The following is a 23,972-nucleotide window of genomic DNA, read 5'->3' on the forward strand; positions in this document are numbered from 1 at the left end:
ATGGTCCCTTTACTTTAAAATTTTATTACCTGTGTTTGTATGTAAGTTTTAGATGTGTTCTCTTATGTTTTTCAATTTTAACCAGCAATAAAACTCCACTCCCTTTCACTCAAGAAAATCTTGGAATTCTCTCTTGTTTATTTTTGATCTGGTTAACGATGTTTAATTGGAGTGTGATATCTACATGCTAGAGAAAAGATAAAATAGAAATATTTGTGAGCAATAAGAGGGGATTAAAAAGAGGGAAGCTGACCACCTCAGCTTACCTGGTTGTTCGCACACTGTTTCATCTGACAAACCCATTTGCCGTAGGTATTGGTGTGAGAGTGTTACAAGGTAACTAGGAGCATTTTAGGGCCCAGTTGACATGTGTCTGCTATTTCACTTCTGCCAAAAAGCAAAATAAGAGAGATTTGATAGAGTGACCCATTATGCAAAAAATGTTTAATTGGCACACAACCTGTGAGCAGTACTAGCTGGGGAGGGTGGAGAAATGCAAAAAATGTTAAAAACAATATTTGATTACAGATACAATCAGAAAACAAAGGGTTGTCTTAAAAAAAAGATACTTTTAGCCAAATATTGAGTTACAGTCCCGTTTTATTCCCAATTATGTGGGTTTAGGAAATATGACAAAAATGTTACTTGCTTTTGTACAAGTTCAATTTCTGAGGTTTCAGGCTCTGATATATACTCGATGCACATTAATACACGATTCTTTAAATCAAGTAGAATATTAATTCACTTGTAAAACTTCCAATTCCGATAAATATGCCTCTTCAGCAAATTTGCCTAAAACAACTAATATTAGTAGCATTTATATAACAGTGCTCACAGTCTAATAGTTTCACAGCCAAAGATATAGTTTTTAACTGATATTGGTGTAGCAATATCAATATCAAAATTTCAAACACCAGTTGAGATTTTTTTAAAAATCTGTTTCAGGCTGAAGAAATAACATTAACTATTGGCCAAGCTTTTGACTTAGCCTACAAGAAGTTTCTGGAAACGGGAGGAAAGGATGTTGAAACGAGAAAACAGATTGCAAGTTTACAGAAACGAGTGAGTTTTAAATAGTTAAGCTATGGAATGTAAATGCATTGAAAAAAGTCACATTAAATTGATAAATGTAGAACATGGTAAACTGCAAATTTCTTCCAATACTTCTCAAAGCTTTTAGATCTATTTGTTTATCAAATTACTATGACATTACAATGTTTATGGCTACATACATGAGGAATATTGTGGGACTATCTGTGCCAACTTTGTATACTAACAAAGATCAATTATTTGAAAAACTGCATTGGATGAGAAATTTATTGCTTCATTTGGCACTATTCAGTGTGAACTCAGTTCCCCAGGCAGTGCTTCACACTGTGTCCCCTGTGGGTGCCAGAGCCCAGAAACATTGTGTAATCCTGACATCTCACAGCTCAGACAGCTGGTATAATGCCAGGTTCCAGAATTGGCCAATACAGGTCAGCAGTCCAGAACTAAAACAAAAACAGTAGAGAAGTGTGCAAGCTGTGTTCTGCTTTAGTCAAAGCTCCAGATGTAGGGTCAAGAACACATTATGGAAAATGCATGAATATTTCTTTTTTGTGTGTTTTGATATGGTTATCACAAGAGTGTTTCTGTCAACTCACAGGGTGGCAAAGATGCACTGTCAGGAATGGAGGCAGGTTTATTTGGAAGTACTAGCTTTCAGAGCGCTGCTCTTTCACCAGGTAGCTGTGGAGCAGGATCAAAAGACACAGAATTTATAACAAAAGATTACAGTGTCTTGCAACTGAAACGATATATTGAACAAACTAGATTTCTGTTAAGCCTTTCATCTTTTAGAATGGGTTGCAGGTTTCGGTTAATTAATATGGAAATGTGTTGCTGGAAAAGCGCAGCAGGTCAGGCAGCATCTAGGGAACAGGAGAATCGACGTTTCGGGCATTTGTCATAGGGTACAATGCTCAACTCATCGATCACCAGTTCCAATGTGCCACAGCAAGAAACTGTATTGACCTCCTCAGGAGACAGACACGGGACACAACTGATAGGGTGCCCCTCATTGTCCAATACTGCCCGGGAGAGGAGAAACTAAGTCATGTTCTTCGCTGCCTGCAACATGTTCGATGAGGATGAACACCTCGCCAAGACCTTCCCCACACCTCCACTTCTCACCTTTCAACAACCACCAAACCTTAAATAGATGATTGTTCACAGCAAACTACCCCAGCCTTCAGGACAACATCAACCACAACACCACACAACCCTGTCATGGCAACCACTGCCAGATGTTTCAGAGTGTCGACTTGAGTACTACCATTACAGATAGAGACAGCACCTCTCACGATGCAGCAGGAACTCATCTGACTTGGCCAACATTGTCTGCCTCATAAGCTGCAGGAAAAGATGTCCTGTGGCATGGTATATTAGCGAGACCAAGCAGACGCGAATGAATGGACACCGCGCAACAATCACCAGGCAGGGATTTCCCTCCCGATCAGGGAACACTTCAGCGGTCAGGGACATTCGACCTTGGATCTTCAAGTGACCATCCTCCAAGGTGGACTTCGGGACAGGCAACAATGCAGAGTGGCCGAGCAGAGGCTGATAGCCAAGGTTGGTACCCATGAGGGTGGCCTCAACTGGCACCTTGGGTTCATGTCACACTACAGATGACCCCACTACAGTATATATACTCACAAGCACTCATACACACACACTGTTACTTACTCACACACTCACGCAGACGCTCATACACATGCTCTCTCTCTCATAAACACACACATACACCCCCCACACCCACACCCACACCCATGCACACACCCTCTCAGAAGCCCATACTCTGTCACACTAATGCACATACTCCACCAAGCATGAGCACACACAAACACACTCTCATGCACACTCACTCACAAGCACATTCACCTGCACACACTCACACTCACTCACCCTCTCAATCATGCACACACACACATAAGTCTATGTGGTGAATTTGCATTTGCAGAATTGTATTTGCAGATACATTCTATTTTGCTCAAAAAGCGCACAATTTGCAGGCAGTCAATCCATTAACATTTCATAAATTCCTACTTTGGAAATAGAACCAGTCTGACTCAAGACTGGGATATAGACAGACTCTGACCTCACATCTTTAATGCATTGTCTGAGCTGAAGTATCACCTTTTTCTCCTAAAACCTTGTTATCTTGAGAATGTGACTTAAAAGAAGTTTTGGGATTCACATATTAATGAACCGAAACCTGCAACCCATTCAAAAAGATGAAAGACTTTACAGCAATCTAGGTTTGTTCAATATATCATATCAGTTGCATAACGCTGTAATCTTTTGCTATAAATCCTGTGCCTTATTATCCTGCTCTACAGCTACCTGATGAAGTGCCCCAAAACCATTGCTTCTAATTAAACCTGTTGGGCTGTAATCTGGGGTTTTGTGATTTTTAACTTTGTCCACCCCTGTTCAACACCAGCTCTTCTACATCTAGAATGGAGGCAACAGTGACATTGCTTCTGGGTCTATAGCACCAAAGGAGCTAAGTAGAGTGCAAAAGCTATGTCATCTGCTGGTTTGATGCCAATCTCCTTTCAACTCATCAATAATGACAGGAGGCGAGACAATACACTGAGCTTCTCACTGTGCAAGCCAGCGTTTTGTTCTGTCTGTTGTCCATCAAGGTCTTCATCTGTCTCCTCTGCAGCTTAATTTGCCCACAATCTCTGTCCCTAAAGAATCAGCATATGAGTTAGTATCCTTTACCCTTGTTCTGCCTGCAGGCCATTCAAGTGCTGATTCTACCCCAGTATTAATCTCTAAGATTTCCTATGTTTCAGCATGAGCTGCTGATTGTAAATATCAGATCAAATGATGTAATCTCTTCACTAGTGCTTTACTGTTGCTCTCTCCCTGTTCAACTCCTGTAGCTGGGTAGGTGCCAGTTCTTCACTTCCTGAAGGCATAAGATGTGATGGGGTAAGGTTGGGTTGGGGTGGTGGGGTGGGGGGGGGGCGGGGGTGGTGGTGGTTTGGGGGCATGGACCATGTTCACAGTCAGCAATTTGCTCAGCACGCCAGATAACTGAATGAAAGTCAGTAGTGTGTTAAGAAAGGGGATAAACCAGAAATATGCCATTCTCCTTGATGTTCTCCAGTGTCTGTTACAATGATCTTTTGCAGCTGACCCCCATGATATTCAGGTCTGTTTGCTCCACTGGCTCAGGAATTGGACGAGTTCACATTTCATACTGGTTCTACTCAGCTCCCTTCCGTTATGTGTCACTGTTCTCTGCGAAAGAGAGAGCAGAATACCTGCTGCTAAATGAGACTGTATTTGTGTGATGCACATGCCACATCTGGAGGTATTGTAATCAGTGGCATGTGTCATTGGCAGTGTTGGTGGAGATGGTGGAGATTCCTGGAATTAAGTGTGAGTCCTGAGATTCAGTGAGTGCTTCTGGTTGATGGGGTCATGGTGTATGCCTAGTGGTATGGTGGGGAAGAGATGGCACAGAAAAATGCATTCACTCATGTTGAGGCACAGCTGCCTTGGTTCCAAGTCTTCCTGCTCATCTCCATTCCTTTCTGAGGATGGACCTTGGCTTCCTTCTGGTTCCCTGCAGTACTGTGCAGTACTGTGGTGGGATCATTCTGTGTAATCCGGTGTTTAGGTTTTTTTTCAGAAATTTCCACAGTGGCAGTCATGTTTTTTTATTTCCCGTCTTCCTTTTAAGATATGACCTGCCTTTAAGAAAACACACGTCACTATTGGAGTCCCTTGTTCTGTACATGTTATCCTTACAACATTGAGAAGAGGGGGTCCCAAGTTGTCCTGCTGAAATAATGCAGATGAAATGTATAGACCAATTTGTGCCTTACCTACACTAATCCAGTGAGTCATAGTCTTAGAGTCATAGAGATCTACAGCATAAAAGCAGGCTTTTTGACCTGACTTGCCCATGCTGCCCAGTGTTCACAACTTAAACTAGTCCCACTTGCCATATCCCTCCATATCTCTGCCATCATGTACATGTCTAAATGTTTCTTAAATGGTACTTGCTTCCACCACTACCTCTGGCAGCCTGTTCCAGACACTTACTACCTTCTGTCTGAAAAACAAAACGTCCCCTGCACCCTTTGGTATCTCTTCCCTCTCACCTTAAACCTATGCCCTCTAGTTTTAGACTCCCCAACTGTGGGGAAGAACTGTTGGCTATCGACCTTATCTGTGCCGCTCATGATTTATATGCCTCTCTAATGTCACCCCCTCAGTCTCCTACGCTCCAGGGAAAAAAGTCCCAGCCTATCCAACCTCTCTTACAACTCAAACCATTCAGCCCAGGTAGCAAATTTTTTTGCTCTCTTTCAAGTTTAATAATATCTTATCTTTAGTAGGGTGAGCAGAACTACACACAGTACTCCAAATGTGGCCCTACCAACATCTTGCACAGCTGTAATAAGACATGCCAACTCCCATACTCAATGCTGTGACCAATGAAAGCTAGCATGCTGAAAGCCTGTGACTCCATTTTCGAGAAGCTGTGAACCTGAACTCCTAGATTTCTTGGTTCTGTAACACTCTGCAGGGTCCTACCATTGACTGTGTATATGCTGCCCTGGTTTGCCATCCCAAAATGCAACACCTCACATTTATCTAATTTAAACTCTATCTGCCATTCCTCAACTCACTGGCCCAGTTGATCAAAATCTTCCTGCATTCCCAGGTAACCTCCTTCACTGTCCACTATACCACCAATCCTGGTATCATCCACAAACTTACTAAGCATCTAGATCATTTATATAAGTGATGAATAACAGTAGACCCAGCTGGTCAAAGGCCTTAAGTCTGAAAAACAACCCTCTACCACCACCTTTACTGTCTCGCCAATTTTGTATCCAGTTGGCGAGCTCTTCCTGGTTAAAATTTAACCTTACTCAACAGTCCACCATGCGTATCTTGTCAAAGGCCTTGCTAAAGTCCATGTAAACAATGCCTACTGCAAGGCACTCATCTACTTGCTTGGTCACCCCATCAAAAAAACTCTTATCAAATTTGTGAGTCACGATTTCCTACACACAAAGCCATGTTGACTAGCCAAAATGAATCCTTGCCTCCCCAAATGCCTGTAGAATATTTGCCTCTCCAAATGCCTGCAGAGGTACAGCAAGCTGCAAGTCATGACCCTTGTGCTCAAACGCTGGGATGATTAACTTTTGCAGTGCTTATGGTTTACCAAGCTTCAGCAATAAGTTTGTGTGAAACCACTTTTATGACTGATATTGCAAACCGCATCTCGATATCAATGCACTTGAAATTCAACCACAGTTAATAATTGTATCAGGATATGATAAATGCAACAATGGCTTTTCACCATTTCATGGATTGCTCTCCCTAATTAAATTTAAAAGCAATGGGTTTTGAACATATTTTGAATTCCTTCAGCTTCAAATGAAAACCAAAACAGATACATAACATCATTTTTGGGACAGCTTTTGCACTATTTCTTTTCACTATTTTGTGGGTAGAGGAAGAAAGGGAAGCAGCAATTAAAGGGAATTTTAACATTGAGTAAGCAAATTTGCTTTGATTCCTAAATGTAATGAGAAAATACTTGAATAAAAAGGCTGAATGCTGGGAACATGTGGTTCCTCCGCTGGCACCTGGAAGTGTAAAAGAAAGATTGAGTGAAAAACTTGTATCATAAGTGGTATTTATCCAAACTGTTAATTTGAGTTTTCTTCCTTACATTCTGGTACGTCTGTCTATGTCCAGATTTTTCCCTTTTCCATTTCCTACACTTTTTATCTTTTCATTTTACCTGGTGGGCATATTAGGGCAGTCATAATTTAGAGATGCCAGTGCTGGGCTGGGCTGTACAAAATTAAAAATCACACAACACCAGGTTATAGTCCAACAGGTTTAATTGAAAGCACTAGCTGTCAGAGCGCAGCTCCTTCATCATGTGGTTGTCCACCTGATGAAGGAACAGCGTTCCAAAAGCTAGTGCTTCCAATTAAACCTTTTGGACTATAACCTGGTGTTGTGTGATTTTTAATATTAGGGCAGGTTTTTATATTTATACCAAGAAGTTTAAAAAAAATCAAGTAAAACAAAATACAAAATGCTATAAATGTTCAGCATTTCTGGCAGCATCTGTGGAGAAAAGGTTAATATTTGGGGTGGGGGAGTCCAGAACTAGAGGGCATAGGTTTAGGGTGAGAGGGGAAAGATTTAAAAGGGACCTAAGGAGCAACTTTTTCATGCAGAGGGTGATGCATGTATTGAATGAGCTGCCAGAAGAAGCGGTGGAGGCTGGTACAATTACTACATTTAAAAGTGTACGTGGATGGGTAAATGAATAGGAAGGGTTTAGAGGGATATGTGCCACATGCTGGCAAATGGGACTAGATTAATTTCGGATATCTGGTCAGCATGGAAGAGTTAGATGGAAGGGTCTGTTTCCATGCTGTACATCTCTGTGACTCTATGACTCTCAGTAACATTCTCATCAGCATACATATGTGCTCATACATTGGGTTGGACTTTGTAATATCAGTGGCAGCATCACACCTAACTTTGCCCATTACTGAACATCAGAGAGGCTTCACATCTTCCAAACCTTACACATCATTAGGTGCAACTCCAAAAGCACAGCCCACACGCCACAACGTGTTAACCCAACAGTTGAAGTAGGCTAATCGATGCTACTCAGGAGAGCTCACTGCTTCAAGCAAGATGTGAAACCAACACATATTGGGGTAAGTTATCCACTAATTACAAAAAAAATTTCACACATCAAATTTCATACCAGAATTTTTGAAATACCACTGCCACAGTAACTCACGTACATACTATTGCAGCAGTGTGTTGATGTCAATGGCTGCTGACTGCCATTTCCAGGCCTTTGCTTGTGAGTCAAGCATTTACATAGTTTTCAAATATTAACTGGTCATGAAGACAAAGCAAAGACTATGCAAGTGGAGAGAAGGCTAATGAGAAAGGATGGGTCAGCCAGGATACAAAAATAAGGCAGGAATGGCCTTAAGATTGTGGATTCATGCCATTCCCTTGACATTTGCATATAATCGATAGGCCCTGTCACACATGCATATGGTGAGCAACAAGGACTGTGACATGATATATCCTTTTTCAGTCATTATTTCTGTGAACTAACAAAGACACAAAATAACAACACAACAATCGACTAAATCTTCATTCTGTTTTACTCTTGTACAGTTGTGCCAATGACAGTTGAGGCATCTCTTTTGTGTATAATAATCTTAAAATAGTAGCGCTCTGGGGAAGGGACTTAAAATTTTGCCAGACAAGTGATTAAGCAGATATATTTACTTCCTTTGACCTCAAGCAGGACAGAAGGTCAGTTAAGTATCATTGAGGTTTGGGAATTATTAGGCAATGCATAGCCTTGAAGTAATCTCCTGCAAAAGCTCTGTTTTATGGCCACTGTGTTGGTTGTAATCAAAGTTCTTGCTTCAGCATATAATTTTATAATGCAGTTTTCATATTAGTCATCCTTATGGGTTTTTTTTATGTGCTTACAATTGATGATGCAGTTGAAGTCATTGTGTAATGGATGGTTTTATATTGCTGTGTTTAAGTTCTGAGAAATTTCATTTCATTGATATTGATGACCCTCAAACTTGATTTGAATCCAGTTAACTTGATAAATTTAGTTCAATTTTGATAACTTTACTTAATCTTCAGGTCACAATGCAACTTGTGTTAGATTAAACCAAGGGGCTTATTGAGTGTGGGATAGCTGAAAGGTGCATTAAGCCAAGTATGTCCAACTTGCACCTGCATCATTGAAGCTTTGCAGGAAATCCTCAAAACTGAGACAACTTGGACCAATTTCCACTTGTGTTTTGTTGGCTGTGATTTGCCATTTTTATGTTTGAAGGTTTAGAAAGAATTGCACTGAGCATGGTTATCACACTGGAAAAGATATCAACATTAGAATGCATGTTTGAGGGCACTTTAAAATTTCCAAATTAAAATATGTTCAAGTTAATGGGGATATACATTTAGACATTAATTAAGTTCCTAAGACTTCATTGTGTATATTTGTGTGACTCATAGTTAAAGGTCAAAACAAGGTATTCAACATTTCTCTGTCATATTGAAAATACATTCACCTTTTATGGAGTGCATCAGTTAGCAAGCAATCAGAAACATCTGACTTTTTTATGAACAGATTTTATTCTATAAGAATGAGAGCATAAAAATGGGATCTCAATAATTAATTACAACACCATCTGTAAAACACTGTACCTCATTACCACACTGTTACCCCTTTGAGGCTTGAATCTGTTTGGTAATCGCAATGTACTGAAATGTCCAAATGGCCAAACAACTGTTTTCTATGTATTAGAACCTCATTGATCTTAAGTGGATTCTGTTTTTGACAGTACTGTCCTAAGAAGGATGAACTTTCAAGCTGTATCCCCAAATCTGATGATGGGGTATCTGGTCTGCTGCTGCAAACCAACGTCTTAAGAACCCACAGACCTACTTTTTAAAAAAAGCATTATTCATTTAGAGGACGTGGATGTTGCTAACAAGGCTAACGATTATTGCATAGCATTTACTGCCCTTGAGAAAGTAATAGTGAGCTGCCTCCTTGAATTGCTGTAGTTCTATGTATTGAAGATCCTCTGATAATACTATTAGGGTGCAACTCCCAAGATTTTGATAGAGCAACAATGAAGGAAAGTGATATATTTCCAAGTAAGAATAGCGTGACTCCCAAGGGAATTTGGAGATCTTGGTAGTCCCTATTTCTTCTTGTGCTCCATTCTGATGAAGAGTCACTAAACCTGAAATGTTAACTTTGCTTTCTGTCCGTAGATGCTGCCAGACCTGCTGAGTTGTGCCTGCAATTTCAGTTGTTTCAGATCTCCAGCTTCTGCTGCTTTTTTTTTGCTTTGTTCTTCTTGTGCTTGTCCAGGATGGTAGAGATTGTGGGTTTGGTAAGTGTAGTCTTCCTGGTGGTACCATTCAATGATGGCACCTGCTGCCTGCCATCTTAAACACTTAAGAAGTTGTGAATCCTAATCTTACCTGACCAGCTAAGCTCATCATTTTACAGTGTGGGCGGCTCAATATCAGGGTCAATTGAACTTTTACCAAGCTCAATTCGCACTTGATTATTTACTTACATATGGTGACCGCGCAACCGATGTTGTGCCTGCCCATCTTCTATGACGGGGTTTAGCTCTAGAGTAAATGGGAATGTGGCAAACTAACTGTCTGACTGATAATTACATGTGTATTTTCCCCACATCCAGTCCATAGTGTTGCGCTGTGTCTTCACTAGGTTAACACTTCACTTTTAAGCATACCTGACGTTTTTTTTGCCATAGTCCCCTGCATTCTTCATTGAACCAGCTCTGGTTGCCTGGCTTAACATTTATGTGAGTGAGAGATGTGCTGGACCATAAGGTTGCATGTGGTTGAATATAGTCTTGTTGCAGCTGATACCCATATTGTTTCAAGGCTGATCCACTTTGATCAACAAAATTTTATCTGCATCTCTATGCATTTAGTTTGATGGTACATCCAGACAGACTGAAAGACCATCATGCTAAATGTGTAGAGATACACAATAGATGGCATCCTCAATAAAAAGGACTGTGGAGTAATCGCTGTTGCCAATATTGCTAAATCCAGTTGTGTCTGCAACAAGTCAATTGTTGAGGATGAGGTGAAGTAATTTTTTTCTCTTTGGTTCATTCGCCAACTTTCATCGGCTTTGACTATCAGCTAGCTCCTTCAGAATTCAGTCATGTCAATCAGTACTCGTGTTACTGAACCTCTATTTGTAATGGATATTGGAAATAACTTATCTAAGATACCTTCCAAGTCCTTGTTACCCTTAATTTTATTCAAAGAGATGTTCAACTTGGAGGAGTACAGATTTATCAGTTGTGGGAGGATAGTTAGTGGTAAATACTTGTTGAAATTTCTCTCTGGAACTAGATTACTGAAGATGTGTTCATCTAGTGCAACCTTGACTACCAAGCCATAATGCTTTTGTTCTTTCTTTGTGAGCTACTAACTGGCTAATGAACAGAGAGAGTTTGATGAACAGTTTCAGAATCCCTATCTCGACCTGCTGCAAAGCTGGCAGCTAAGGCCTGGGTGGCAGAAGTTTACGTTTTCTTCACGCCTGAATCTACCCAATCAGGTTTCTACTCTGCCACGATGCCAGAAGAGCTCTTATCACACTCTCAAGTGATATCCCATATGACAGTGAAAAATATAAACTTTCCCTCCTCACCCTTCTCTCTCTGTCTGCAGTCTTTGACCTAGTTGATCACATTATCTTCCTTCATCTCTATTGGCATCCAGCTGCATAGGATTACTCTCACTGGTTTCCATTTTTATTGAATTGTCACCAGCGAAGACCTTGCAATGGCATCTCTTGCTGCTCATGCTCTGTTGTATCTGGTATCCCTCAAGGATCTACCCTGAAACCCCACAGATTTCTCACTATATGCTGCCCTACAGATACAGCATCCATAAGCAGGGTCAATTTTCACACATACCCAATTGTAACTCAGTGTCTGTCTCCATTCCTGGACTGTTTCTAAATAATCAAATTGCCTATCTGCACTGAATGAGCAAAAACGTCTTCCAGTTAACTGTTGGGAGAACCGAAAGCCAATATTTTTAATTCCATGCTCAAAACTCCGCTCCATAGTCAACAACTCAATCCCTTTCCTTAACATCTGTTTGAAATTAAGCTGGTCTGTTTTCGCTCCTTATGTCACATTTGATTAAGGACAAGCTGTCAGCATCATATTTGTACAATCATTAAAACCATCTCCATTATGTTGTTCATGCATATTCTGTCTCAGCTGTTCTGCTGCTGAAACCATAAGTCATGCCTTTGTTACCTCTTGACATGACTTTGCCAATGCATTTTGATTATATCTCTCATTCTACCCTCCATAAACTTGACATCATCTAAACCTCTGCTCCCTTGCAATCACTCACACCCAAGTCCTGTTCACCTATCATCCCTGTTCTCACTGCCTTAAATCAGCTCCCAATCACTCCAAATCTTGATGTTAAAATTCTCCTCCTCCTTTTCAAGATCCCTCTATTGTTTCACCTCTCCTTGTCTGCTTGATCTCCTCCAAACCTGAAGCACTCGTGGATGTCTAAGCTCCTTTGATTCTGCCATTTTGACTAATTACACCATGATGTCACCCTGCTTTCAGTTGCCTAGGTCTCAAGCTTTAGAATCTCTCTACTTCTCTATTTCACTTGTCCTCTCTGAGACTTGTTAAAACCTTTTTTTTTTGCAAAGCATTTGGTCATCTGACTGAATATTTTTTAACATGGCTTTGTTGTATAATGTTCTGGTGAAGTGCCTTGAAATATTTGCACTGTGCATTTATACAAACAGTGTGTTGACTGTTGTTGTTCTCTTGCATTTCATGACCTGAAAAACTAATTAATTTCAAATTTTCAGTGATAGTTTGTAAATCAAAGATTGCAATGTGTACTTGGGATATTACCCCAGTTTACCCCTTGCTTCAATTCTGTAGCAATCAATGTAGGATTAGTCTAGTTTTTTTGTCATAATTAAAGATTCCGAATTACGTCTCGACACTAAAGTTAGTGTCTCTTGGATTTTATTAAGTTTTGGAGCAACAGTTCAGAACGCAACCACTGATGCAGCCAAACCAACATGAGAATCATTGCCAGTTTTCATGCCCTGTAAATCAGTAACACTGGCTACAACACAGAAATCGACCAAATGAAAAATATGTTTCACCCTAAGGTGGTCAACCAGCATTGAGGTGATCCCATGTAACACGGGGAAAATCAAAGGAGAAAGGATGAAGCAGCAGTTTACTTGGATACAAGCAGTTTATAAAATCACATATAAATCAATTACCAATCATGAACTTCCAATAACAACAAGGATTATTTTCCTTCAAACTCAGCACAGTAGAGCTTGCTGTTGTATTCTACATCCTTCACATTCCTGTAACAAAGTTGCAACATTTTAATTTATCCTGGTTGTCATGATTTATCCTAGTCCCTCATGCGTATTAGGTCTCCTCCAATGCAAGTTTTTCTTATTCTTACCAAAATCAGATGATTTTAGTTCTGAAATCTGCTTTTTTGAACACTAACGTGATATAAGTTACAATACATTTGAAACCATAGTTGTACAGTTTCAAAACAAGGTTATTTTACAGATTCAGGAATTGGAAACTGAGAATATTGAGTTGAAAAAGAAAGTTCAAGAGATGGAAATTAATGTCAGGGTCACTCAAGGTCCATCACCAGTAAGTACAAAAACATATGGCTTGTTATCCCTTTCTTTTTATTCTGCCATTTAAGTGTTTGATATTTGTTAATATAAATTGTATTAAAGAATAAAGACATTCAGTCCAATAGAGATCACTATTCTAGTGAATTAAGTAAATCTCAAATCTTTTGAATCTTTTCTAGTTCTGTAGTCAAAGAAGGTTTTTCTTACAACCCTCTTTTTCTGTATCATTGTTGACATGTAAGTCATTAGGATAATGAATAATGTATATACTTGAGTAATAGTTGAATTTTTTGACTATTTTTCAAGGTTAAATTTATAGGGTTGACTATTACATGAATACTATTTTTGAGGGGCTGAAATTCATGCCCATCAAAATTCATACCGTATCATTAGCAGAAGTCCAACTGATGTCTAAACGAATAAAGAAAAACAACAATGAATTATGGTAATTCTGAAAACCCGAAGCATCACTTAGCAGGCAGCGGACTGGAAGACTGGGAGCGAAGTGGAACAACTGGCAGACTGGAAAACTGGAATGGAACGTGACGGCCTGCATACTGACTCATAAACGTTGATCTGTTATCTGTGAAGAACTACAGTTGACTTTAACATGAGATATATGGAAAATTCCAGCTTATTTGGCCAAAAATAGGGGGTCAACCTTTATATGCGATCAACTATTACTCAAGTATATACAGTAGATTTACATTTAATATTTTGCTGTTGATATGTTTTGACTGCTTAATAAGAAAAGAGCTTTTTAAAAAAAAATTAACAACCTTATTTAACTTGAGGCTTATGCTTGCAGGTTCTGTTGTGGAATATTTGTCCTGTTCTGACAGTTAATTTGAATGCTTTTGCACTATCTTGTTTAATAATATAAAACTCCTTTTAAATAGATGAATCAATTTCGTAACCAAATGCAAATGCCAGCTTAAAAGGATTCATTTGATAAACTCAACACCTTGTATGATGCAAAGATATTTCATTAAAACGCTTTTGAATTTGAATCCTGCTTTTGATCATGTAAAAAAAAACAAAATGTTTGCTATGAACTGATTTATAATTTATACATAGAAAATGTTGCCATGTTTTGAAAATAGTTTGTAAAGACTTCAATGAAGCAGATGGCTTTCCCGTTTTCTTTGTTGCTATTCTCTCAATCTGACAGCATAGCATTAAGAGCTGTGGCAGCATCATCTTGGATGCTGACAGTTATTCATTCAGCTAGTTGATGATGATTGCATTTGTTTAATGAATATTTCCTAGCAACACAACAAAGTTCCAGTTGTTTTCATTTGTGATTGTATTCAAATTGGACCAGCACGATTCAGGATTTTGTATTGAATCTTACCTTTCACCTAGCAAAAGTAATAAAGGAAGCCGTATATATTGGCCCGTCTTTATGGATTGGAACTAAGTAATAGTGCTTATTAGATAACTTGGTTTTGTTTTTTTCTAATGAGCTATGTATTTGAGCCCTGGAGTGGTCTTGCCTGCTGCTCATTTTACAGGATTACTATTTCCTGCCAATATGAGCCTCCAATCTACTTGTATCTTTCTGTTCGGGGGGGAAATTTTTTTTTGATGTATTAGTTTTTCATCCTCTGAAGGTGATGGTACTGAAAGTCCTACTAAAAGAGTTAACACAGAGTTCTAAAAAATATATTGTGAGGGAATGAGTAAAATTCAACCGAAGACTTCTGAGCGAAGCAAAATCACAGTTGGATTTATATAGCGTCTTCCACAATTTCAGGAGGTGGCAAAGTGTTTTTCAGCCAGTTGAATCATTTTGCAGTGTAAGTACTGTTGCTAAGTGGATAATTCAGCTGTCAATTTACACCCAGTCAGGTCTCAAAATAAAAGCAGCGAGGTCATTGAACAGACCATCGATTTGATTGAAGTTATTTGAGGAATAAATTGTCGGCCCTTGAACCTTCTATATTCACTTGAGCGGCCAGATGAGGCCTCGATTTCACATCCAAAGGATGGCAAAGCTGATGGTGTGCTGAAGTATCAACCTAAACTGAGCTGTTACAAATCTGGACATGGATTGAGCACTGAACCTCTGAGTTGGAGTTGAGAATGCAAATCTGAGGCAGAACTGACACCTGAAAATGTATTGAACGTTTCCCAAGCTGAGTCAGAGGACTTTTTCCAAATAGTTTACTTAACACTTACATTTCTATGGGCTGAATTTTACCAGATATTGACTATGTGTGAATTTCATGGAGGGTTTCAAATCATAAGATCTAGCAAATTGATTGGAGTGATGGAATCTCATCTTCAGTGCCCCTCTCATTGGCTCCACAATAGCCTGGAAAGAGCAGCATTATATTTGCACTGTTCCTCAGTCAGTGCATTGTGAAATGAGCCATTAGTTATAGTTGTAGAGGATATTGCCTGTCTTCCCCTATCTATCTTTGAAAAGGCAAGGTCACCATAGTCTTACCAGACTGTGGTTGGTCTTACCACAGGGCTGCTTTCCCATTAGAGAAAGAGAGATGATTCATGGTGGTTTAACCTGAAGTTGACTATGCCTCAGGCAGGGAGATGAGTTAGGAATGGACAGTCCTTCATGGTAATCATAGCTAGTGCAGAAATTGAACCTATGCCGTTGGTATCAGTCTGCATTGCAAACCAATCATCCAGCTAACTGAGCAAACCCATCCACACCATCTTCCACAACCCCCCCCCCCAAACTCCCACTATCCATCCTTAACATCAGTAATCAGAGAGCCCAGACTGTGTTAAGGTCTGTGATATTATATCAATGTAAGTAGTTAACGTTGTTAATAAACTTCAAGATATCTGTCTCAACAAGAACCTGATCTTGCAGTACATGTTATATTAGCTAACATATGGGAATGCACTAGGATCATATACTGCCAGTGGTGTTTGACCCAAGAAACCACATCACATTCTGTGGTGAATTTAGCCCACGACTTCATGCACAAGTAATTTGAATTTGCTGCCAACAAGAAAGACCCAAATTAGAAGCTATGCAGTCCATTGATAAATTAATAAATTAATTTTTAAACTATTGTTTTTGGTGAGAATTTTAACAATTTATTGCTGTTTTAGTAACTACTAAGAGCTATTAATACAAATGAAGATAAATCATAGTTGAGAGATATTGATTGTAAGAAACCATTGGCTGTACACTTCCTCTGAGTGACATTATAAAGTTAATTTTGGAACTAATGCAGAAAGCAAGTGTCCCATTTTACACATAATCAAAGGTTACTCTGATTTCTTTTTAATGATAGTATTTAGCAATCCAGGGCTCTGTTATATGTAATACATTTTTGCATGTATGTGCAAAGGTATTGAAAGATTAGTTTTCACATAGATGCTATAACAAAATGTTGCATAAGTGTGTTCCTGTTATGATTCCTGCTTTTTAATTCACCAGCACCATTCTGAAAATGATCTAATATTTGCTGTGGTAATCTCAATAGCTTTCATTCATGAAACTCTACTCAATTTTTATTTCACTGATGACCTATATGGAATAATTTTCTAGTTAAAATTGGGAAACAAGGAGTGTCAGAAGTAATTGTTGAACTTATTATTACCATAAGTTTCTGGGATTTGAGAGGGCACTTAACCAGCACTGATGCACCATTCTGATTGCACAATTCCCGGCAAATTCATGATCAACATTTAGTTGAGGTAATTAGAAAACCAGTTCAGATAATTTTTCACAGAGTGGGTACATTTTGTGCACAGCAATTATGTAAGAATAGATTATTTTGTTCACAGGGAATTATTGATTGTTGTGCTAGAATTAAAATCTGGGCATCTGGAAAACAATTGGTGCAAAACAGTTGATTGCAGTTGCATTAGCACTATTGTTTTAAGGTCTTAATCCTATCATTTTATCCCTTTAAGCAGGACAAACATTTATTGCCGTAATACTGCAAAACTCCTGATGCTAATTAACCCAAAAACAGAAACAGTTGCACACACACACACACACTCAGCTTGCATTGTGCCCAGTGTATGTGGGATTTCTTGCGTTGCATCAAGTCAGAGGGATTAGTGCCATGCATGACTTCTCAAATCACAGACCAACATTTGTCAGTTACTGAGCTATTTGTCTCAACAAGAACCTCTTTACAGTACATGTTACATGAGCTAATGTATGGAAGTACACTAGGATCATATGCAGCCAGTGGTAGTTGTTTTCTCTTACTTGAGAAATATGTGCAGCATTTTCTGTTGTCCTGCCTCAGTTGGTATGTTAGTATATCACGAAGAGACATGCCCACGATACTATCACTACTAAATGTGATCTAAGATTATAAAAAAAACCTCATACTTCATCATATTCCGGAATCACTTGACGTGTGGTACATTGCTAAAAGCATCTTGTTCTGATTTAAGCCTATAACTTAATACCTATCCTAGACACTCAGGTGCCTGTAAAAATAAGGTTTATATGTATAAATTAGCTGTAATAAATATGACAATATTTATGTGCAGTTTTTTGTGTTACAGAAGATAACATAAGTATTGCTGCGTCAGGTAAAATACCCTGCTGAAGGCAAACATACATCATGGTTGGCAGTGGTGACCATCAATTTTTAAAATAGGCTGCAATATTTCAGTAACATAACTTTAGAAAACTAATTAAAGACCAACCAAACAACTGCTTCACATATGAGAGAATTTGAACAATGAGCATCAGTTTCTGTACATATGGACAGCTGTGCAGCTGTCGAGATAGGGCATTGACCACCAAGAAAAGATAATTTCCTATCCAACAAAATATAAACTTTTAATTATTGTCATGAGGTCAGCCAGCTAGAACTCTTAGTTCCCTAATTGGGGCTGTTAATCTAGTTCAATCAGGGATGCCTGGCTAAAACATTAGGATCAATGTCAGTGATACTGAGTCCCTGAATACCTGACTCTGTGAGAAGCAGTGCCTTTATCAAAGGCTATACGTTTGTAAATAAAGTGTGATTGGTGATGGGATGCCAGCCCCTGAAGAGTTATTTTAAAACTCTTTCAAGGTAAAAGACATTTCTAAGTGTACCTTACTTAAAAATAAAATAGTTGAAATTATACGTTGGCACTGCTCCCTCACAGTGCCAGAGACCCGGGTTCAATTTCCGCCTCAGGCGACTGACTGTGTGGAGTTTGCACATTCTCCCTGTGTCTGCGTGGGTTTCCTCTGGGTGCTCCGATTTCCTCCAGTCCAAAAATGTGCAGGTTAGGTGAATTGGCCATGCTAAATTGCTTGTAGAGGTGTTAGGTGTAGAGGTAAATATAGGGGAATAGATCTGGGTGGGTTGCGCTTTTGGTGGGTCGGTGTGGACTTGTTGGGCCGAAGGACCTGTTACCACATTGTAAGTGAGGTAATCTAATCTAATCTATACAAACAATAAAAACTAAAGAATTTAGACCTGTCCTGAAACACAGTGAATATCAAACCACTCCCTCTCTCACTAAAAATAACCCAAGAGACTGGTAATCCTTTTTGTTAAACAGCACTTTAAATGATCATAAAAACACAGCTGTACAACTTAATTTGTTTGGGGAAAATCATAAGCTTATATTCGCTTGAGAAGCTTGTTAAATGATTGTCAAAGGGCGATTTATAAATATGATTTATTACAATACAACATAAAGACTATAAAAATGTTTTCTATGTTAAGAAGCCTTCCCTGTGTTCAGACCTCAGTCATTTTTTTACTATTTTCATTCTCCGAGAGTGAAAATACAAAAAAAAGCCTGTGTGAAATCATCACTCCTTATTGGTCTTGAACATTGCTAAAGGCAGAACCTTGCTCCAACAAACAGTCTCTGACTTTTGAGCATCGCAAGATGTAATGAATTGTTTTAAAGCATGTCAGTATTATAGTTTAGAATAACCAGTATTTATGCATTTGACAATGCTTGAAGGTAGAAATGATCCTTAAGGTAGACATTATATGCGCATTAAAAGCTGGCAGTTTGTTGGTATGCTTTATTGCACAGAAACTCTCAGTTTTCTATAGACAAAATAGCATGTTTATTAACTACGCCGTATTAAGTATGTTTGAATTTATTAATACACTACCTTCCTAACAAATACATGTAGCACTATTTATGTGTTGCATATGAATGTGATACAATGATCTGTGTTAAGTTAGCTTCGGCATGGGTGACAGCAGAGCTAATACAAACAGACTGTGTGCTTTGAAGGAAAGATTTTGAATTGAGTTGCACTCTTTTCCTCCTTCTGTCTTTGTTAGATCTGCACCAATTTTGATGCAGGCAGCAAGAAATGCACTCTCTGCAGTTTCAGTGTCTTAGTTTTTCTACAATACCTTCTTCTTTGGTCATCACAACCTGATGAAGGAGCGACACTCCGAAAGCTAGTGTGCTTCCAATTAAACCTGTTGGACAATAACCTGGTGTTGTGTGGTTTTTAACTTTCTTCGGTGTCCTGTTGAGGCCTGAAGTGGTACGGTGCCATCTAAATGCTTCTCTCTTGACCAAACCAAAAACTATGACACCATTTGGAGTATTTTCTGTAAACATGAATTTCTATTTGACTTCAGTTACACTTACCTAGACTGTAGGTAAGGAGATTCTAAATTGAATCAAAAATTATATGTATGGTTTAGTCACTTGCTGCTGGTATACAAATCATTCAAGTATACATTCTATTAAAGTTTGTGGAAGCTGGATCATAACATTTATACCTAGTAACACAGCAGACTGACTTTTGCATATTTTGCTTTATCTAGGCATTAGATGAAATTGAGAACTGGAATACAATTATGAACTGTCCATTCTAAAAGGGCAGTCATAAAGATTTTACTGTTTATTTTATGTACTGCCACAAGGCGTCACTATAACCACTTAACAGCATTTTTGATTGTATAATTTTGTTTTGAATGGTTTGCATTAATTTTGAATAAATTGATTAGAAATAAAGTTATGCTTTGACTATAGCAAAAATTATCCAGAGATATGAATTCCTCATTCAGATTCTAGGACTTCTATGTTCTTCTAATATAGTTATATATGTAGCAGAGAATATTACTGTATTCCACAATTGTAATGCAATCTAAAATTAGAAACTTATTTCTATCCACCGTTTTTAAGCAAATACATGGCTTTAATGCTTAGCAAAATAAAACATTACTAAAATAATAAATGATATTTCTGAAGTTTTCTTTAAAAGCCATTCAACAATATTGTCAAGTAAGGAGTAAGCTTGTGCTCTTCCTTCCCAAACTAAGGGTCAGAATTCAGCATGCGGAACTAGAAACAATGACACAACGTAACAGGCATGAGGGTCTATGAGGTAGAGCAGAACAGGACTGAGGATTGAGTGGGGTATGGAATTTTAACATTAAAAATAGCTAGAATTCCAGTTTATTAGAACTGCACCTTGGGAAAGTTAGAATGTTAGAACTTGAACTGCTGTGTGATTATTTTCCATCCTGGAATTAATATCTATATTTGAACAAAAAGTAATCGATAACATTCAAAAGTCAGATTATACCTTTCAAGAAGAATGTCTTCATGATTTGACATTGCTACTTATTTGCAAAATGTGCCCTAAGTTTCTTGGTGTAAGAAACTTCTTGTTTTGCCACATTTTGATGACCCCCATCAGGAAGGTGCCCAAGATGCAATCTGGTGGCATGAGCACCCACTGCATAATGGAGAGGAGTTGCAGGTCATTCTGCTTATAACACACATTTTGCTAATGCAAGTTTGCTATAACGCGATTTATAATTTGGGCACATTATTTCTAAAGTGCGTACTTTTAAACCAAGTGTTGGCTGTAATGCAATTACATCGCCAACAGTTTAAGCACTGTTTCTAAAGCGCGATATTTCTATAATGCAGGGCTACACAAGAATGCAGCCATCGCTTTATAGAAGAACTATCTGTATACCTAATGCTATGTATTCCAGTGGAGTCAGTGATTCCTGGTGGACATTCCTTTTACAGGAATTATGCTGTATGAGTTGTTGAAGCACAGTGTTTTTGTTTGACAAAATGGTGCCTTGCCTCATCATTATTAGTAAATTGAGCTGCTGCATATCTTTATGTATAAAGTTTACTTCAATAAATTCTTTCTGCCAAATGTATCGGTCAGAATGATTTATGTGAAGACAAAACTTGTAATTCTGGTTTTTCTTCTAAACCAGTGAACTATTAAAGTTGACTGTTTATTTTCAAGGAAGATATTTCTGTCATGGAATTAATATTTAATTAATAAATCTCTAGGGTATAAATTTTGATGTTTTCAATTGAATAACACCTTGAAGTTTAAGGAGAGCCCAGAATAAACTGAGGGAATATCTATTTCGGTTAAATCAACGACAAATCAGGAAATGTTGCTCAGTGCAAAATTTATTTAGCCTCCCTGACTTTAGGCCTCTCAAGGTCTGAAAGCCTCTGATCATTGAGCTGGATAATGCTCTCTGAACTCCATTTTCATCTTTGTCATTTTGCAGACTTCATCAGATTGCTGCTTTGAGCAGAGAATGATTTTAGTCAGTTGAACACTTCTAAAATGCTTAAAATGCCTTCTTGAGAGCAAAGCTAGTTGCTGGTCAAAGGGGGAGCTAGCTTTTCTAAATACAGCATTGGGATCCAAGAGAACACTTTCCCATTGATACTCCTGGTGTTCTGCCTCAACAATGATCTTTCACCAATACACCAGGTCCTCACTACCATTCCTGGTCACAATCTTCCCCACTGTCCCAGTGTGCTTCTCCTTGGTTTCCTGCAAACATGTCGGGGGTTCAAACTGTGTGGCCAGGACCTGCTATGTTCATCTAACATCATTGTAAAGCAAGCTACTTACAAACACTGGAAGTGTTTAAGGAAACTAAAGTGGCACAGTGGTTAGCACCACTGCCTCACAGCGCCAGTGACCTGGGTTTGATTCCAGCCTCAGGTGACTGTCTGTGTGGAGTGTGCACATTCTCCCTGTCTCTTTGTGGGTTTCTTTTGGGTGCTCCGGTTTCCTCCCACAATCCAAAGATGTGCAGATTAGGTTAATTAGGTGTTCTAAAATTGCCCATAGTGTTCAGGGATATTGGTTTAGGTGCGTTAGTCAGATGTAAATGTAGGGGAATGGGTGTGGGTGGGATACTCTTCATAGGATCGATGTGGGCTTGTTGGGCCGAAGGGCCTGTTTCCACACACTAGAATTGTAAGTCTAAAGCCTGTGTGCACTAATAGACTGATTTCATTATGTGGTAACATAGTTTATTTAAATGGTAGCTTGGGCTATATAATATCTGGAAAATCTCACCTAGAAATGTAAGTGCATCTCATTCAACAATGTGACTGTAATCTTACCTTAATATTAAAAGTTAAGTTTAAAAAGACCAAAATTGAAATGGATGGTTTAAAGAGGTAAGGTAAATGAAGAAATGACATTAAGATAATTGTATTGTAAGAAGCCTACAACTGTTGTTGTCTGGAGAGAAATCTGTGATAAATAAGATGTTCACTCTGCAATTTCCTTTCTGTGCATTAGAAATTAAAGAAAGAAATTAACAACCATGTTCTTGTTATTTCAATCTGAAATCTTAACTTAGTAATCAGCAGTCTCAATTTCTATACTATCAACTTGCGTATGTTAAACAAAGTTAATAAGATTGTACAGTCATTTTAATTTAAGCGAAGCTTACAACAACTTTGAGCCTGGAAGGCTAACCAGACAGTGTATTTTGTCTATTCCAAAGTATGATATTTAAAAATGTGATGGTAATCAGGATCTTAACTTTAATTCTTATGCATGTTATCAATTCTTCTGCTGGCCTCCATTTTCTATCTTCTGTAATTTTAGCTCATTCAAAACTCTATTCTGGCATCAAATTCTGTTCACCATCACCCCTCTTTGATCTCCAATGGCTATTGGTCTGACAGTGCCTCAGTTTTAAAGTCTTTATCTTCCTTTTCAAATCCATTCAAGTTCCATGCCTATGGCTCCCAAGGGACTAAGCTCAGGAATTTTCTCCTCCATTTGCTTTGTCTCTTTTTTTTCAAGCAGTTTCTTTAAACATTCCTCCTTTGACTAAGCTTTCAATCACTAGTTCCAGCATTTCCTGATGTGACTCAGCATCAGATTGTGTTTAATGTTTCTCTTGTGAAGGACCTTGGCACACGAAAGGCACTTATATAAATGCAAATTATTGTTGTTATATTTGAAAATCATTTTTATTAGCTGATGTGATCTAATAAATCATTAATGTGCAGCAGCATGTTAGACTGGGGACATTTGTATTTGTATCTATTGCTTTCCAGAGCAAAAATTTCAACTCTTATTGCAAGGAATGGCAGTATGGTGCTGCTACCTATGGTTGGGGACAGGCCATCAGCTAATCTTTGCTGTTTGAGTCCAAGGAACCTTAGAACATTGAAAGGAATTTTGCTTTATGAATCTAGAAGCAGGTATTTTTCACACAGGGAAAGAAAATAATTATCATTAGATTTCAGAGTTGTACAAACGTGAACATTACCAGGAGGTGCAGTACTCCTTAGGGCCTCCCAGTGGTGCTAGTGAACCAACAGACTGTGTTCCATCGTGCTGGCAGAAGGAACTTTCAGGTATTCCATTCCGTATAGATTCATACAGCATGTAAATTTAAAATAACCATTTACTTTTAATTACTTTGCA

At 38.5% G+C, this 23,972-nt stretch overlaps 1 protein-coding gene across 9 annotated transcripts in view; it reads left to right on the forward strand.

Moving 5' to 3' along the window:
• The window catches only part of gulp1a (GULP PTB domain containing engulfment adaptor 1a), a 384,626-nt gene that overhangs the window by 319,301 nt on the left and 41,353 nt on the right, over positions 1-23,972 (forward strand). For 8 of the 9 annotated variants that reach the window (XM_087988648.1, XM_087988645.1, XM_043704093.2 and 5 more), the window contains 2 exons: positions 946-1,062; positions 13,248-13,337. In XM_087988648.1, coding sequence (XP_087844774.1) covers positions 946-1,062; positions 13,248-13,337 — 207 coding nt within the window. The remainder of the gene's footprint in view (positions 1-945; positions 1,063-13,247; positions 13,338-23,972) is intronic. The other variant, XM_087988652.1, reaches the window with a different exon arrangement.

This window comes from Chiloscyllium plagiosum, unplaced genomic scaffold (genome assembly GCF_037043375.1).
Source record: "Chiloscyllium plagiosum isolate Xiang-an unplaced genomic scaffold, Cpla_swu_hap1 HiC_scaffold_7, whole genome shotgun sequence".
Taxonomy (NCBI): Eukaryota; Metazoa; Chordata; class Chondrichthyes; order Orectolobiformes; family Hemiscylliidae; genus Chiloscyllium; species Chiloscyllium plagiosum.